At 39.1% G+C, this 16353-nt stretch overlaps 1 protein-coding gene across 11 annotated transcripts in view; it reads left to right on the forward strand.

Annotated features, from left to right (window-relative positions):
• The window catches only part of ALMS1 (ALMS1 centrosome and basal body associated protein), a 73879-nt gene that overhangs the window by 33123 nt on the left and 24403 nt on the right, over nt 1-16353 (forward strand). For 9 of the 11 annotated variants that reach the window (XM_075148369.1, XM_075148360.1, XM_075148361.1 and 6 more), the window contains 4 exons: nt 1489-3060; nt 3713-3843; nt 11937-13689; nt 14811-14936. In XM_075148369.1, the coding sequence (XP_075004470.1) occupies nt 1489-3060; nt 3713-3843; nt 11937-13689; nt 14811-14936 (3582 nt within the window). The remainder of the gene's footprint in view (nt 1-1488; nt 3061-3712; nt 3844-11936; nt 13690-14810; nt 14937-16353) is intronic. The other 2 variants (XM_075148371.1, XM_075148363.1) reach the window with 2 other exon arrangements.

Here is a 16353-nt window from a genome sequence, read left to right on the forward strand (position 1 = left end):
GATGTTTGGCATTGGAAAAGTAAGCATGAAAACCTTTGAAAATATGCCTTTTCCCTAAGGAGTCATGGCTATGTGGCATCTTCTAGCCAGTGCAGTGGCATTTTATCTTTTTTTTTCTTTATTTCTCTTTTTCCAAGAGTTTTTAAGAAGAAAATGTTTTGTATCCGAATATTAAAGAAATGTTACCAGACTTTTTCTTCCTGTGAGAGAAATTAGTCTTGGTTTCTCTTTCTTTCTGAGACTTCTTGGTGTGTTCAGTGTGACAAAAAGTCATATGCATTTTATAACTGATCAGATCAGTTCATAAATCCATCCATCTCAACATAAAAAAAAATCGGTATGACCTTAACAAGTGTTGAGTCATTTCTATATGAAGAACAGTGTGTGCTCAGTTAGGGTTAAGATGTTTCTCAGTGGCATGCCCATGCAACATGTCATTAAAATGTGAAAATGTGCATTGCAACTACTTCAAATGTGTATTTTCCTTAGCATATTCTGTTTTGGCATTTGCATCTTGTACCCAGTGGGGAAGAGCAGATCTGAAGGCTTTTCACAAGAAGTACCTGTCTAACCCGTTGAGTATCTGTGACGTCAAGAATCCTGCACTGACCTGTCTTTCTAACCAGAAGTGATTAAATGCATCTCTTCTTATGCCTGCTGGGCTTGCTTATTTTCTTTTATTATTTTTTCCGTCTTTAAGCATTGTGGGAGACTTGGCAACTGAAACAACTTGGCAATCGGTACGGGGGCAGAGTTGTCCTCAATAGAGATACTATTCAGCTGGGCTCTGGACTACTTAATGTACTTGAAAATATCAGCGGTTGGGCCATGAAACAAAATTGCATTTGAAACAAATGAAATAGCTGTTGGCAGGCGTACGTGGGGCCTGGCTCTTCACTGTTGTGTGTACCTGCCAGCATGGATTTAAGAACAGCATTTGCACTTAAGTTTGGCTTTTTTTTTTTTAAAGCAATTAAGTGTTATATATCCAAATGCTAAAAGTGCATCTTGTCTGCTTTTGGACCTTTCTAACCAGTAGTGGGAAACAAGCTTATCCATAGTGTGTCCTTTGCCTTTTTCCAAAAGGATATTTCTGGAAATACTGCCCCACAGCCCTCCTGTTTCTTGCAGGGATACTTTTATAATCCAAGTGTTCATTTGGACATTTAAGCACCACTGTGTCATTTATCTAAGAACATCTATTTAAAATGTAGTTTAAGCATTTATTTAAAAGCAAGTTATTTAAGTCAAGTTCTGTAGTTTCTTTGATATTCTATATTTATCCAAAATGGTCTAAGATTTCTTTCGGTAGACAATTCTCATGGAAGTCTTAGTTAAGTCTCATTCTAAAAACAGTTTCCTAAATATTTTCCAATATTTGCATTCTTCCCTCCCTTTACAAGCCCTCTAGTACAAGAAAAAGTAGTCTTCACTGATGCAGCTATTTTCTGGAGCCCTAAACTTGATGAATCTTCTGTTTCTTTGTAGGTGAATTGCTGTCAGCGGTTGCAATTGCGCAAACAAGTTTTAACTCCGGCACTTCCACTCTCAGTATGTCTATACCAACGAATTCAGAAGTTGGCTCTGATATTCTGTCACCCTGTGAACTCTCTCCCCGCTTCTCAAGATCTTTTGGAGACAAACCAGTGAATCAGTGCAGTGTGTCATGCCACCAACTGGAGAGAACTGCTCCGCTTTCCACACAACGGGAGGCAGAGTGTTCAGCTGTCTCCAAACTAGCTGAACCAAACCAGCAGCTGCAGACTGTTTCACCTGACTGCCATTCTGACAGAGAAGGTCCCATGCTTCTTGCAAAAAGTGTTCAGGATCTGCTAGCTAAAAATGAGTCAAAAGATGTGAATAGCAGCCCGCAGAAATGGACTGCCAGCGCTTTGGCTGGAGTTAAAAATGAAATGGGAGCTGACAGAGGATCACAAACTTCAAGTGTAGGTAGTAAGAGAAATAAGGGTCAAGAAAGTGATTCTTTGATTGGATCTGGTGCATTGGAAGAAACACATAAGTTTTTGGCAGAGGCAAAGGATGTAGCTGGCAGGTGGTATGATCCTATGTTTCCCACTGCCTCTTCAGGAGAAACTGGTGAGTCTTCCCCAGTGCTGATTAGAAAGGAGGATGGCCCCGAAGGTTCCAGGTTAGTGAAAGACAGTGTCCCTCAGTTTCAGAAGATACTGTCATGGGATGATACTACGACCCGAAGAAGTATGCAAGAAGAGGGGTCGGTAATAAAGCCTCTGAATTATAACACATGCAATTTAAGATGGGAAAATTCTTTTCATGTCAATTTGCACAACAGTGAAGAGATGATGAAGGAAATGACCAAAGAGTTTAGGACAGGAAAATCTGTAGGAAGGTCTGAGCCAGAAGGCTGTAGTAGTGTAACTACAGATAGAAATCAACCTGGTTTTGTGGGTCTTGCACAAAGCAAGAGAAGTAGTGAAGTCAGCACTAGAAGAACTTCAGAGTTGGGGAACCCTTCTTCCTCAGAGCCTCTAGGCAGTGTCACCAATGTCGCAGGAGGCTTCCAGAGCATGTGGTCTAAAGCCAGTGTAGCCAGAAGCAAGGCAGGAGGCATGCGAGAAAGCGATGACAGTAGCAGTGGAGATTCGCTAGCTGCCCGTGTCAAAAATCTTCTGGGGAACCCTTCTTCCTCAGAGCCTCTAGGCAGTGTCACCGATGTCACAGGAGGCTTCCAGAGCACGTTGTCTAAACCTAGTGCAGCCAGAAGCAAGGCAGGAGGCATGCGAGAGAGCGATGACAGTAGCAGTGGAGATTCACTAGCTGCCCGTGTCAAAAACCTTCTGGGGGATCCTTCTTCCTCAGAGCCTCTAGGCAGTGTCACCGATGTCGCAGGAGGCTTCCAGAGCGCGTTGTCCAAACCTAGTGCAGCCAGAAGCAAGGCAGCAGGCATGCGAGAGAGCGATGACAGTAGCAGTGGAGATTCGCTAGCTGCCCGTGTCAAAACCCTTCTGAGAAACGGATCGCCTGTGATACATGCAACACAAATTCTGAAGAGTGCAGATGAAGAGGAGGGGAAAGCACGAGGTAATAAATGTCTCAGTCGTGTTTTTATCAAGTTTTATGTTAGAATGGCAAATCTTTATTTAGGTATATGTTTAAGGGATTGCTTTGAAATTACTTCGAAATAAAGGGGTATGGATGTAAGAGGACTTCTGAGGTCATCTGAGCCCGTTTCCCTGGTTTTAAAGGTGTTTATATTATATTATTAATAATAAGCTTTAATGGGATAGGGCTTAAATGATCAATGTTTTTTAGTCATCCTATGTAGTATGATAGAATGGAACAGAATTGGACTTTTCCGGTTTGAATACCTTCTTTTGCCTAACATTGACACGAGAAAGTATTTTGTCCATGTAGCTGCTAGGCACGTGCTAGATTAAGAATTTGGGAGAGGATTGTGTGAAACAGTGTCGACTTGAGTCTGAGACTGTAAAGATGACAGAACCAGGCAATAGGCCTTGGATCCATCTTTCCAAAGGAATGTTCAAAAGACCCGTCTTAAATTGTATGCCTGGTCACTCCATGAGCTCTGGTATTTGATAGTGGTCTTTGTTCACTCGGTCATGGTAGCTGGAAATGCATAGCAAAGTTTTGATTTTAAGTTATAAAACTGTTATCATATGTGATGTGAGAAAATGGAAAGGGAACTGCTTTCTGTTTTATGTTCTTTATGTAGCATGGGTGAAGCTAAAACTGGCCAGTCGATCTCAGGAGTCTGTGTCAGACTTGAATGAAGAGGGCCAACGAAGAATAGAGGAAATAAAGGCAGAGCTGCTTCTGAGTGCCAAGAAATCTGCACTAGCCAAGGTACAAAACAGACAATCCAGAAGCTCTGGAGAAAATTTTTGAAGTGGCGGATAAATGTTACTGTCTTGTTTGTGATCTTAAAATGATGAATTATATTCCTGCAATATTTTTGAAGATTGGCGGCTAGAGAGGGAGAGGGGGATGCAAACTAATGAGAGCTCCGTTCAGTGGAGATGCTTGTTTCGGCTTAGTCAGTTCCTACATATATTTTAGGACCAGCCATTGCACGTGCTGTTGTGGGTTTTTTGTGTTTTTTTTGTTTTTCCCCAGACAGTATTTAGATAACTTGGGCGAGGGGGGGTGGTTTGGGGTGTTGGGGGGGTGGCACACAACTAAAGATGTTCTGAAGGAAGGTATGAAGGACAGAGATGTGGTCAGTGATGATGTCATGGGAGAACTGGTGTTACTGTGGTGAGAAAGCGCACACAGCTCATCGTTCTTAATTGGCTTAATGAGTTCTGCTTTTCACAAAATATGCATGTGCTGATTGTGCCTTGTAAACTCTTCCTTCTGTGGAAGGAGTTTACTGTACAATGCAATATTGTCTAGGTGACAGCAGTATTTGTTGTGTTACTTCCCATGTGTTCTGAAATGTTTACAAAGGAGTGTGATATTTATTTTTGAAAGAATGCTTCAGGGAAGAAGGGAGTAAATTGTTCCTCCTTTATGTTGACTGTATCAAAGGTAATGGGCTTCAAGTGTGAGGAAGAGTCTTATTAGAAAAGAAACTCCTTAATGGTAAGGATGATGAGAGGAAGATTATGGAGTGTTAATCATAGTCTGTTTTTAAGAAGACCTTGGGTATATATCAGTAAAGAATAATCCAAGTGTAGTTAATGCTGGTTTGGGGCAGGGATATAGACTAGATGAGCTTTCAGTCTCTTACAGCTCTATTTTTCTGTGAAAACTTGATGTTGAATTGCTGTCATGTTTTGCATATCTGCTTTGGAACATCACTAGTTCATGTATTAACATACAGTATATCCGAATTGGAATTTGTTTAAGCAGGAGTATATTACATTAAGTTGGATTTTAAATATCCATTTTCAGCATTCACCTGATGTCCAGTCTAATTATGTCATGGTTTCTAGGGGCTGTCCGTGTGTGCAAGATAAGGCACTATTCATAGGGAGTATTTTGAGCAAAATAAGACTGGGAAAATGTGGAGATGTTTGTATAATATGAGTGGTGGATGGACGATGTATTCACGTGTGCAGGATAGCGAACCCAGAATTGGTGGAAGAGATTAGGCAGAGTTAAAGGTTGGAGCAGTTTCTGAGGAGAGTGTAGAAAATTTGCATTTGAAAATACAGTCATAATTTGTCCTAAATTTGGCGTTTCGGATAAATGCCCTTAGCTTTAGTAATATATCTTCCTTTTTTTTTCTTTTTTTTTTTCCTTTTCTCTTTGTAGACTACATGCCTTCCAGGAAAAGCAGTAAGGTTTTGTTTGTTTGTTTTAATTAAAAGCCTTGCATCAGCAAGAATGAAAAATAGTGTTTTAAGAGTAGTCTGTGTTTGTGTTTATGGTTTATTGGGCATGAACAGTGTTGGTAATTTAGACATCAGCTTCCAAAAACCATCAGACTAAGCTTCTCAGTTATTCGCATATTGATGTAATGTTTGACTGGGGAGCCTGAGGAAAAAAATGTATATTTTAACAATTTTATTTATTTTTAGAAATTCAGACAATTCTTAAAAGAGAAAAAAAAACCCCACATGAATACATTTTTGCTTCAATCTACTCATTAAAAACTAGAGGCCCCTAAGCTATTTTTTTTCCAACATTTAGATTTTTGTAGATCACAGCTTTGTCCCTAACATTAACTTGTTGCAGATTGGAACGAAGGATTTTACCTTTATGCGATTCAGTGTCAGCTATGAATTGTTTTATCCCAATTTAGAGTAAGAAAAAATTAACCAGTTTTGCAAACCATGACTCCAAGAAATTGCTTTAGGTCAACCACAGCACTTTCTGCTTTGATCTTGAAAAAATTTTTGCTTTACAGTGGCTTTAATTCGAGATAAAAAATAGTTTTGAATTTGCAGAATGAAGGTGGCTGGGTTTTTTGTTATACTTAAGATAAATGTGTTTTTTCCCTCCAAGAAAAACAATATGTCACTGAAAAATACAGATTGTTGAAAACTACTTAACTGAAAAAAATGCAGCCAGTTTTATTGCTGACAAAATAATCTCATATAAATTTAATGGAAACTGTTCTGTAAAATACCTGTTGAATTTATAGAGCAAAGCTGGCAATGAGCGGACTTAAAAAGAACAGAACAAAGATTGTGAGAAGATGTTTTCCTTCTAAACGTTAAAGACTGAGAAAGACAAACTGTTCCTAGCGCTCAGGCAAACAATTCTTTCGTCAGACCGTCATCTTTGTTTAGTGCTTCTGATAAGTGTTCTTTTTAGAAACTTTAGACTCTGCCTTTCGTTTTTATAGGTGATAACTCAAGAAATATAATGTGCCACTGTGATATTTTATTGTTTCCTGCAGAAAGCATGTGAAGCTTGTCTATAAAAAGAAAAGAAAATGCAACGAAGGAGCAGGACAGCTTGGGAGAGTTCTTCTCAGTGATCTTTTACTTCTAAAGATTGTTCCATCTTTTCAGATAGTCGAGTATCTGTTTGATAGCTGTTTGTCACTGGTGATGTGTTAACAGACGCTCCAAAAAAGAAGCATCATAATGATTTCTCAAGTTCTAGCTGAGCAGAGTGTTTAAGGAGGTGATTGGGACATATGCACATAAATTGGCTCCAAACATGTACTCAAGTGCTCAGCTGAATAGTGGCCCAAAAAAGGGAATATTGAATATGAAAGTTTAATTTTGAAGAGGTATCTCTAATAGCAAGCAGTGCTCATGAGTGTAACTCAATTTTATTTTCTTTGTTTTCTCTTCTATAAAATTGACAAACCTTGCATAGTGAATCCATTTTCTGTACCCTCAATTCGTGGCACTTGCTGGTGATTTTATAACTCTTCCATTACACAAGGAGAGAAATAGCCTACTCGTGCTGTTAGGTTTTATAAACACTAAGACTTGGCAGAAATGCTTAGGAATAGATGGCAAACATGGAACTTTTGACACAGAGGGTATTTTCTAAATTTCATACTGACTCCATTTGATACTGACTCTTCCTGAAGGTCTTAATTGGCCATTCACGGAAAGAGAAAGTACAGTGCATTGGGCTTCTTTAGGAGGAAAAGGAGACAAAGGCTGCGGATTTATTAACTGCAAATGTTTTATAAATCTGCATAAGAAAAATTACATTTCAGATTGTCCAGCAATGGGTCTTGTGAACCTTATGATAAACTTACGGCACTCTCCTATAAACTTGTTTGGGATGAAGGGAGGCAGAGTTGCCAAGACATTCCTATAGATAGGTTACTGTTTGACGAATAATTCCTGCATCTGTGGCCTTGCTGATGTGGCTGTAGAGATCGGGTTTTTGCCTGAGCAGGTAAGTTGGCAGTAGAGTACTTACTCTTTTGATAGGCTTGAGGAGTTTAACCCTAGGATGGGTGATGCTCTTCCGTCACAAAGAGTCATGAACAACATGACATTTGTTGAGATTTTTAGGAAAAACATATGAAAAGTCAATCCTAGGCTCCAGAAATCAGCCCTGTTACTCTTCTTCCACTGAAATCATTAGGGTCTTTCCAGATAAGAAGAATTTCAAGAATAACGGGAAAAAAATAAAGACTTGTAGGTGGTCTTCTGTTCCAGGAGCATGGTCTTTCAAATTTAACCTTCTTGTGCCGTTTGTACATTTGTTTTGGTCCTGTAGTTGAGATTGAGGGTTTTTAAGTTGCTGTTAGATTTAAGTAAAGTTTCAGCATATTAAACCTAAGAATTTTCCTTCGAAATTGAGGACCTTATTACCTCACCTGTATTTTTATGGGTGCCAAATAGCTATCTCCTGATTTACCTAAGAGTGTTCTCCCTTTGTACCCTGTATTCTTCCACTATATGCTGTATTTTTCCACTCCTTGTACTTTCTCACTTTTTCAGGAAGTTCACTGAGTTGTAGCTATAAATTTGCACTGCAATCTCTTGTGGATCATATGCCATACAGATCTTTTTTGGAAAGATGACACATAACAAGCACAATAAAACATGTGAAAGGCTTGGGAAGATGAGTTTATAGCAACTTCTGTGCTTGCTTTCAGTAGTAGGAGTTGCTCTATATTACTTCAGGCCATTGAACTGGTATGTGGTTTAGGGAGGAGATTGTCTCGGGAGCGCCTCTACCTTGGCACAGGACTGCTTTGTGTCCTTGCATTCTTCTACAGTCCCCTGTTGACCCTCTCGGCTATAGGAAATACAGGAAGCCAAATAAACTAGTTTATTTGCTTAGAATAGATAAGGCCACAGAAAAGTACTGCTTTGGAATAATAATCCAGACCTTGCTGAAATAGTTTACTGCTAATGACATCTGGGATGTAGAAAGGAAAAATCTGGAAAATCTGTTGTGGAATATTTGTTTATACTTTGTGTATACTTACACCGAAAATGTTTTTGACTGATTTTTATTTCTGAATTCCAACTAGCTGCTGAGGATGTAATCGGCCAGGGACCTTTGTTGTACTTTATTAATGAAATATACTCTGCTGTTTCCACAGTTGTTCCAATCAGTAGGAAAAAAAAATATAGTCTAGTTTTTGGTGTGGTTTTTTTTTTTTTTTAAATAAGCTTATCTGGCCCATCTCATGGCAGTACATTTGTCTTGGATTTGCTCTCTGCACCTCAATGAAAGTATTGTAATTTTTAATAACACTTAAATTAAGGAAGTGCAGATACTGATACATTAGTAAAATGATGTCCACACTTAAGAAATTCTCTCTAAAGAGGGCTGGTGGCCCATAGTTTCACATACACTAATATGAGCTCTAATGATTTTGATGTAAGGTTTGGATGCTGATGAAATTATTTGTCTTTTGTTTTGTCCATCTCCAGTCTTCACTAACCATGATACTGCCTCTGACGCTAAACTGACCCGTCGAAAAGAATCGGGGTGAAATAATGTAAGAGGGAGCTGCTTTCTGGCATGTTGTGTGACGTGTGGCGTGGTCTTCTGTGTTAGGAATGGGGCTAACTGTATGATACCTGTTTTAGTTAGTGCGTCTCTAAGTGAGGGGAATCTCAGTGTGTAGATGAATGTTCATTTCCCTAGAAGCAATACAGCTACTTCCAAAGGTTAGTGTTTCAGTTGTTTTGTTATTGCCCCTCATTGGAGGTGCAGTGTTAACAGATCAGGTGAGTAGTTGCCTTAATTTGCTTCAGGGCAAAATCTGTTGCAGTTTTTTGATCAACGCTGACAGTAATAAATTACCGTGAGTGGTAACTTAAGGTTTTCCCAGTTGTACTTGCAACGCTTTCTCTTTGTGCTCTTAGAGTAACAGGCTTTCTGCATGCATCTGGGGGTGTGATGTTTTATTCACTTGTTTGTAGTGTGATCTTTAATCTAGACGTATTTGCATTTCTTTTCTTCCAAACGACCTTCTCCTTACACCGGTCAGGTAAGTTGCTGCAAAGATCAGCTGTCAGCATTTGGGAGCTTCTGCTATGATGAGAAAAGTCTTGGAAGCAAAGATTCTATCCATCCCTACCTCCTGATCCCTCCCCATGCACGGGGAGTTGCAGAAAGTAGGGAAATGAGGGTGGTGAGCCAGTCGGAGAGAGAGGATCACATTTTGTTTGTCTGTCTTCTTGATCTCAGTAAATCTCTGCAGACAATGAATGTGCCTTTTTAGTGTCTGCTGTTTGGAATGAGTTTAAAGAATATCCAAACTTCATCAAGTGTTTAGACCCATTTATTTCTACTTTATTTGGCAAGTAACTAGAGCCATTTGCTGAACCCTTCATACCTTTTATCTCTGTATAGTATATTTAGTGCTTTGTCTGCAAAAGGTGTGTCGAGAAATCAGGTTACGTTTTGAGATGCCAGAAGAAGATGTAGGTTTCTTAGAGAGCAGGGGCTGTAACCCTGGGAATTTTCCAGTTAATTGCAGTGTCAGTAATTCGCCTCATTAATAGGCAGCTGAAAAGCAACACCATCTGATGAGTATGTTCAGAGAGTAGGGTGTAGATTTTTTTTTTTGTTTGATTCTGCTGAGGGGCTATAGCATATGTTGCTTTAATTTTATTTACCTGGTACGATAAACTGCTGTTGATTTGTTGCTGTTGGGACTTCTTTTTGATGGTGGAATGGGGCTTGAGGGACAGGAGAAGATGAAGCAATGAGGACTGGAGAGCATGCTGAGAATGGGAAGGGTTAGTAAAATCAGACAATGAAACCAGGACAGAAGTTAGTACTAAAGCAAATTATTAGTTTCAGGCAGGTAATTTAAGACACAGCGTTTTATACTGTTGTGTAAAATACATGCCAGAGATGCTTGAATACGTGTAGTCAAATAGCAGAGTCCTAAATATAGTGGCTCTGATACTGGGGGGTGATACAGATGTGGGACAATTTGCCGGTCAAAGGTGTAAGTGTAACTTATTTTTAAAAAGATTTTATGAGCAAAGACAACGGACAATGAACTTCCTTGGTTTTGGTGGGGTTAGTGTCTTGTCTGTTGCTAGGAATACCTTCTCCTTTTCGCAGCATTGTCACCAGCTTTCCAAAAAAAAAAATAGTATTTCTGGCAAACATATCTGTTTTGATGGGAGAATGAAAATGATCTGCACCTGAGAACTGGAAAGTTTTTACAAGTTAACATTTACCTTAAAGAGCAAAACAAAGCTCTGATTATTTTCAGTCATTTTTTAATTATTGTCAGCAGTGGGTGGTGACCGTAAAAATAAAAAGATTTATTACAGCTCTTGTCTGAGAGGGAAATTGGCATACTTGTTTTAGGGGAAAAGAGGAATATCAATTACAGAAAATGAAAGCTTTTCTAATTAAACATTTTCTCATGCTTTGTAAAGAACAGCTTTCTTTTCTTCCCACTTGTTCCCATGTAACTGAGTTCCTTTCATTTTAGTTCTGCTTCATAAACGCTCCAGTCAAACAACTCAAGTGCAAGGGAAAACCTTTTATATCAAGTTCTGTTTCATATAGTGATAGTTATGATAGCAAAACGCCAGATGCTGAAGTATCCCTGTAACCCTAAAATGTCATGTCATGTGGTGCTTTGATAGCATGGAGTTTGTTTGGACGCTGGTCCAAACCAGAAGAGTTTTAGTGTGTGTCTGCTACCTGATTTCTTGGAGGTCACCAGAACTTAACATGGCATACTTGATTGAGGTTTGAGTACTTATAACTGGAAGTAAATGTGGGTTTCTGCGTTCTTTTGTTTTTCCATGGAGCTATGAAGCATGGAGCCTTTCATCAGTAACTTACAGATCACAAGTAGTTAAGGTGTATACAAGATCTCCATTCTTGGAGATTTTCGAAACTTGATGGGACAAGGCCCTGGAGCAACCTTTTCCAATGTTGAAGTGAGCCCTACTTTGAGCGAGAGGTCAGACTAGAGACTTCCAGAGGTCTCTTCCAACCTAAGTGTTTCTGTGATTTTTGTGTGGTTAATTGGCTATCTTTTTAACTAATAAAATTATCATTGCAATCAAAAAGATTTAGCGATGTGTATCTCGCTAAATCCCTTTGAACTTAGTGAATTTAGATAGTGAATATTCATTCAAAAGGTAGTCGTTACTCCTAGTATGTTATGGAATGGATTTATGACAAAAGTCCAGCTGTGTATGAAGCCAACTGATAGAAAGGAAGGAAGTTTTATTCTTGTTTTCCAGTGAGTGGAGTGATGTTGAAGAGGTATTTACAACTTAGCCTATTTAACAGAGTTACAACTTTATAGTTCACAAAACTAAAGGGTTCTATTATAGATGTCACTGCTGCTGTTTGTTATAGGATCAAAACCATGTTAGCTAATTTGCTGGCACTTAAAACAAGACAAATTTTTAATTAGTTCCATTAACAGATGAGTTCCAGAGAAAGCATGTGCTCATTCATGATGATAGACTCTTGATTATTGACAGCACTAGTCTTTGAAATCTGCAATCCAGATTTCGGCAAGGGCAGGAAGTTATCCACATGACCTATGTGAATTCTTCTGTATTTTTCAGGATTCATGGGGATGCAGTTTGGAAGCTGCTTCTGAATATAGCCATAATCAGGAACAGGACATAGAGCATTTCAAAGCTTCAAGTGACAAAAGATTTCAAACTGATAGACAAGCGCAAGCAGTCAAGACTAAGGAGTTTTTAGAGTCAAGCTTACGACAAGCTGTGCCATTACATAGAGCTGATCCTTCCGATTGTTGCCTGCTGAAGGATACGCAGTTTAAATCTTTGAGTACTGTTCAAACACCTATCTGCAACCAACATCAAACAGTTGCAACTAGTCATTCTGATGCCGTTGTTGAACTTCATCCCCCATTGCAGAAGGAATGGGATGCAATGAGGTCTGCAGCTGCTTCTGATATACAAACAGAAGTCCATTTACCAGCTCAGAAGAAGCTGTCTATGGAAAAGTGTTCTGAAGATATGGCTAAGCAAATTACTTCTATCACCTTTTCATCCCGAAAACGTTTGCAGTCACCATTGACTTCTGTGGCAGTCAGCAGCAGTCTTACTAGAGATGATCTTGATGGGATAATGCCTTTGGAGGTTGACTCTGCTGGCACTGAGGAGCAGAGCCACGACAAACGACACTGGGAGAGATCTAAGACCTGTCCTCCAAGTCCAGTGCTTGCTGGCTCGGTATCTAATGAGATTGCTTTTACTGCTGAGAAAGACAGGTTTCATCATGTCTGCGCTGACAGTAACAGAGTTGGAGCTTATCAAGAAACAGACTGTTTGTCAGATCAGGATTCTGTAAGCATCCATGCTGATAGAAGACAGACCCTTAGCGCAAAAAAATCTGATGTTCTGCCTCAAGATGTGACTGAGTTGGGCAGGCATAGTGCCAGACTCGTGGGGCTTGACTGCGATATAAGATTCAGTCAAGAAACAAATAGCTTTAATGAACTCCATTCTATAAGCTCTTACCAGCAGGAGAAAAGCAGTCCCCCAGGCCACATCCAATCATATGAGAGCTTAGAAGGTTCAGGTCCAGCTGTGCAAACGGATTTGCTGAAGGGCCATATGAAGTTGTTGCCAGAAGAGAAGAAAAGTCCTTCTGATGAAGTACTTCTCATTCAGAAAGAGGTTGCGAGAGAGCAAATTGGTACGTCTCACCGTTCATCTACAGATGAGATTTTATCCACCACGTTTGTATCTCCTTCATCACCAACTAAGAAAGTACTGTCTTGTGTCCACATAACTCTTTCCTCAAAGTGTAGTAACTCAGAGCTGCGTGGTGGCTTGAATACTGAAAATGAGATGAGATCATGGGATAAACCTGAAGTTAATACTCAACCAGTGTCTTTAAAAACTCCAGAAACTTTAATAGAAGCTGTTTCTAAATTGTCAGCTGCTGGCCTTATTACAGAATATCAAAGATCTTCATCTTTCCCAATGCCAGTGTCTTCAGCAAATCCCTGCCTAGTGCTTTCCTCGGTTACAAGCACAGCAGGGCAAGAGCTGCCTCTGCAAAGCAGTGAGAGACCACAAGTCACTGTTCTGGGTTCAGGGGGGTGTAGTCTGAAGAATATCTTCAACTCTGTAGTTCCTGCAAAAACTGGGAAAAGTACTTCTGATGCTACCACTCAGATAACAACAGAAAGTCCTGAAAAAACAACCTTTTCAGCAGAAATTTATGTTAATTCACAAGACAGTGAAAATGCTGTCCACCAATCTTCTCTCCAGAAAGCACATGAACTTCCCAACAATACAACTTCATCTCTTAACAAGATTTCCTCTTTCCCAAGGCAGGGTGGTGAGCAAATTAGTGTCTTATATGTATATATAGACTTTAATCTATTCAAGTCCAAGGTATTTATAGGTGTTAAAACCCCAAAACAAACCCAGCTTTTTGGTGGAAGTAACATTCTTGAGATAATTTCGATATTTAAAATTGCTCATATGGGGAAAAAACCCAACCCTTAAACTTGGGCTTTGCAGTCTTGTGGGTAGGGAGATGTATCAATACAGTTGTGATTCAGTTCAGATTTATCTGGAACTGAATTTGTTGTGTAAAGTCTGGTTCAAGAAAATTTTCTGGCATTTGTTTCTAGATAATTTGATTTAGTTCAATGCTTAGAGTTTATCAAGAGATATATCTGATTACTGATTTACTCTCTAGTCCAAGGTAGTACAAAAAATAAGAGGAGAATACGCACATCACTATTTTCAATAGAATAAAATAGGAAATGTGGAGGGCTTTTAAATCTGTTGACAGAGGAATGTGAATGTTGTGCAGTGGTTTCCCACAGTAGTGTTTTATACTACTGATGTGTGTAAACTTCTGTAGTTTTCATGATTTTTCCTGGGCTCCAGGCTTTGTATCTCTATTCTCAAGGTGTTTAAAATAGTATGAGTTGAGAGAGCAGATTCTTTCATTATATCAGAGTGCAAAAAATGTTTCAGCTATCTGATCACCTCTTCTCTTTGCTATTAGAAGTCAGCTAATGTTCTGGTCCAGCCATCTGCTGGAATTCTGTTATGACAGCATACTGTTTTTATTGACTTGAGAGACAGATACCCATGCTCGTTTAAAATTATTTCATTAAACATGGATCAACTGGGAGCTATGTGGAGTTATTTTTTTAAGTCAGTGTTTGTCACCCTAATCACAAACTTAATATTGAATAGGTAAGTAAGCCATTTTTTCTAGCTAAGCGACAGTCAACCTTCTAACCATTGGGTGGATATTAAATAAAATTAATTAAATAATTAATAATTGCGATTTATTTTCCTAAGAAATACCCTATCTCCAGATTTACCACCGTGAACATCTTCAGCAGTCTCCTTGGGTCCTGATTTGTTGCTTTTATCTTCAGTTGCATTAAAGGATTAAAGCCTGACTTCTGTGAATTGCTTTGCCTTCCATCCCCACAGATCAGCCCTTATTGCTGCCGTATAAACCTTCTGGAAGTACTGGGATGTATTATGTTCCTTATCTAAAGGCAGGATCCAAAATTTCTCCAGTTGGGTCAGAAACCAGTGTTGAGAGCTCTCACTCAGGTACTTATTTATCTTAGGTCTTCCAAATGCAAAATGATGGTTGTAGTTCATGGATCAAAATATATCTATTTCATATGCAGAATTGTCTCAGTTGAGCTCGGAACTCTTCTGTCCTACCAGTTCAGAGTAAGTGCCTTGATTGTAATAGGAAAATGTCTTTGTTCATGTTCACACCACTTTGTAACGCAGATGTATAAGTCCTGACTGAAGGCTATGGTTTCAATTTCTTTGATGAAAAGGATGTTAGTACTCCATTCTGGCAGTGAAAAGAAACAAGGCTCAATGTTTTACAGCTTGGTAATTCTTCACTTTCCTCTGGGAATTACTATTGAGTTTGGACTCTTTCATATCTCTGCCAATTCTCCTTCTTTTTAGTTGCCTTATTTATGTACATTCTCCCCCTTTTTTTATTAATTTGGTGTGTGTGTGCGTTCTGAAATATCTGTGTAATACAACACGCATTTCAGATAATAGCTTTCTCAGTACTGAATTTCTTTCCTCCATGTTAGGGGATTCCAGTGTAGAAAGCCTTTCTATAAACAATGTAATTCATAACTGTGATTTAAAAATATATATTCACCTCTTCCCCACATCCTCCCATCTCCCAGTAAAAAACACTTCTCATTTACCAGGGGAAGGAATGCTCTGTGATTCATCAACTTCTTTTGCTTTGCCTGCTGTTATTTTTCAGTTCTCTCCTATACGTAAAGTACACATCACTTAAACTTTGTAGGTCTTATTTGCAGGTTATTTTCAGTCAGAGCTTTTGGACATCCAAAGTTATTTCTAGACAAAACTAACATTGCGGAGATGTCCAGTTCCTGACAGATGTGCCCCAGGGAAGTAGGTTGATACAACAGTGACAGTAAGTGCATAGGTTAGTCATCATAGCCACAAATTGTGCTTGTAATTGTTTATGCGTGCCTCTGATCATTACCTTTTTCCAGTCTGTCTGTTGTAATATGGTCAAAATCAGAGAAGCAAATGTGATGCGAGTCTGTTGTTTTGCAGAAACTGTGATGCCAGATATAAAAATTCAATATGCATATGAGGCAGTGCAAGGTTCTAGAAAATGTACAGCAGAATTAAAAACTAAATTTTGTTTTTTTTAAACTCCCTGCTGCAGCTAGGATTCTTAGCTCACGAGTAGTAGCTGAAGGAAATTGAGTTGAGTAAGTCCACTGAATGTAACCAGGTGGTGTTGACAAGGATGATAAATCAGTTAGGGGCCATTTTAGGTTTCTAACATCAGCGATATGATAGAGGGCTGCTTTGTCTTGAATTCTTGTTTAGAGGTTATACAGGCCCACTCTAGCCTTCCTTAGTTTTCCTCCATTGCTATTCTGAGCTCAGAAAATAGATATTTACATCAGTCAGTGAAAATGTCTGGAATTTTAATGTGAGCAGGAGGGAGTCT

Source organism: Calonectris borealis, chromosome 4 (genome assembly GCF_964195595.1).
Source record: "Calonectris borealis chromosome 4, bCalBor7.hap1.2, whole genome shotgun sequence".
NCBI classification, from domain to species: domain Eukaryota; kingdom Metazoa; phylum Chordata; class Aves; order Procellariiformes; family Procellariidae; genus Calonectris; species Calonectris borealis.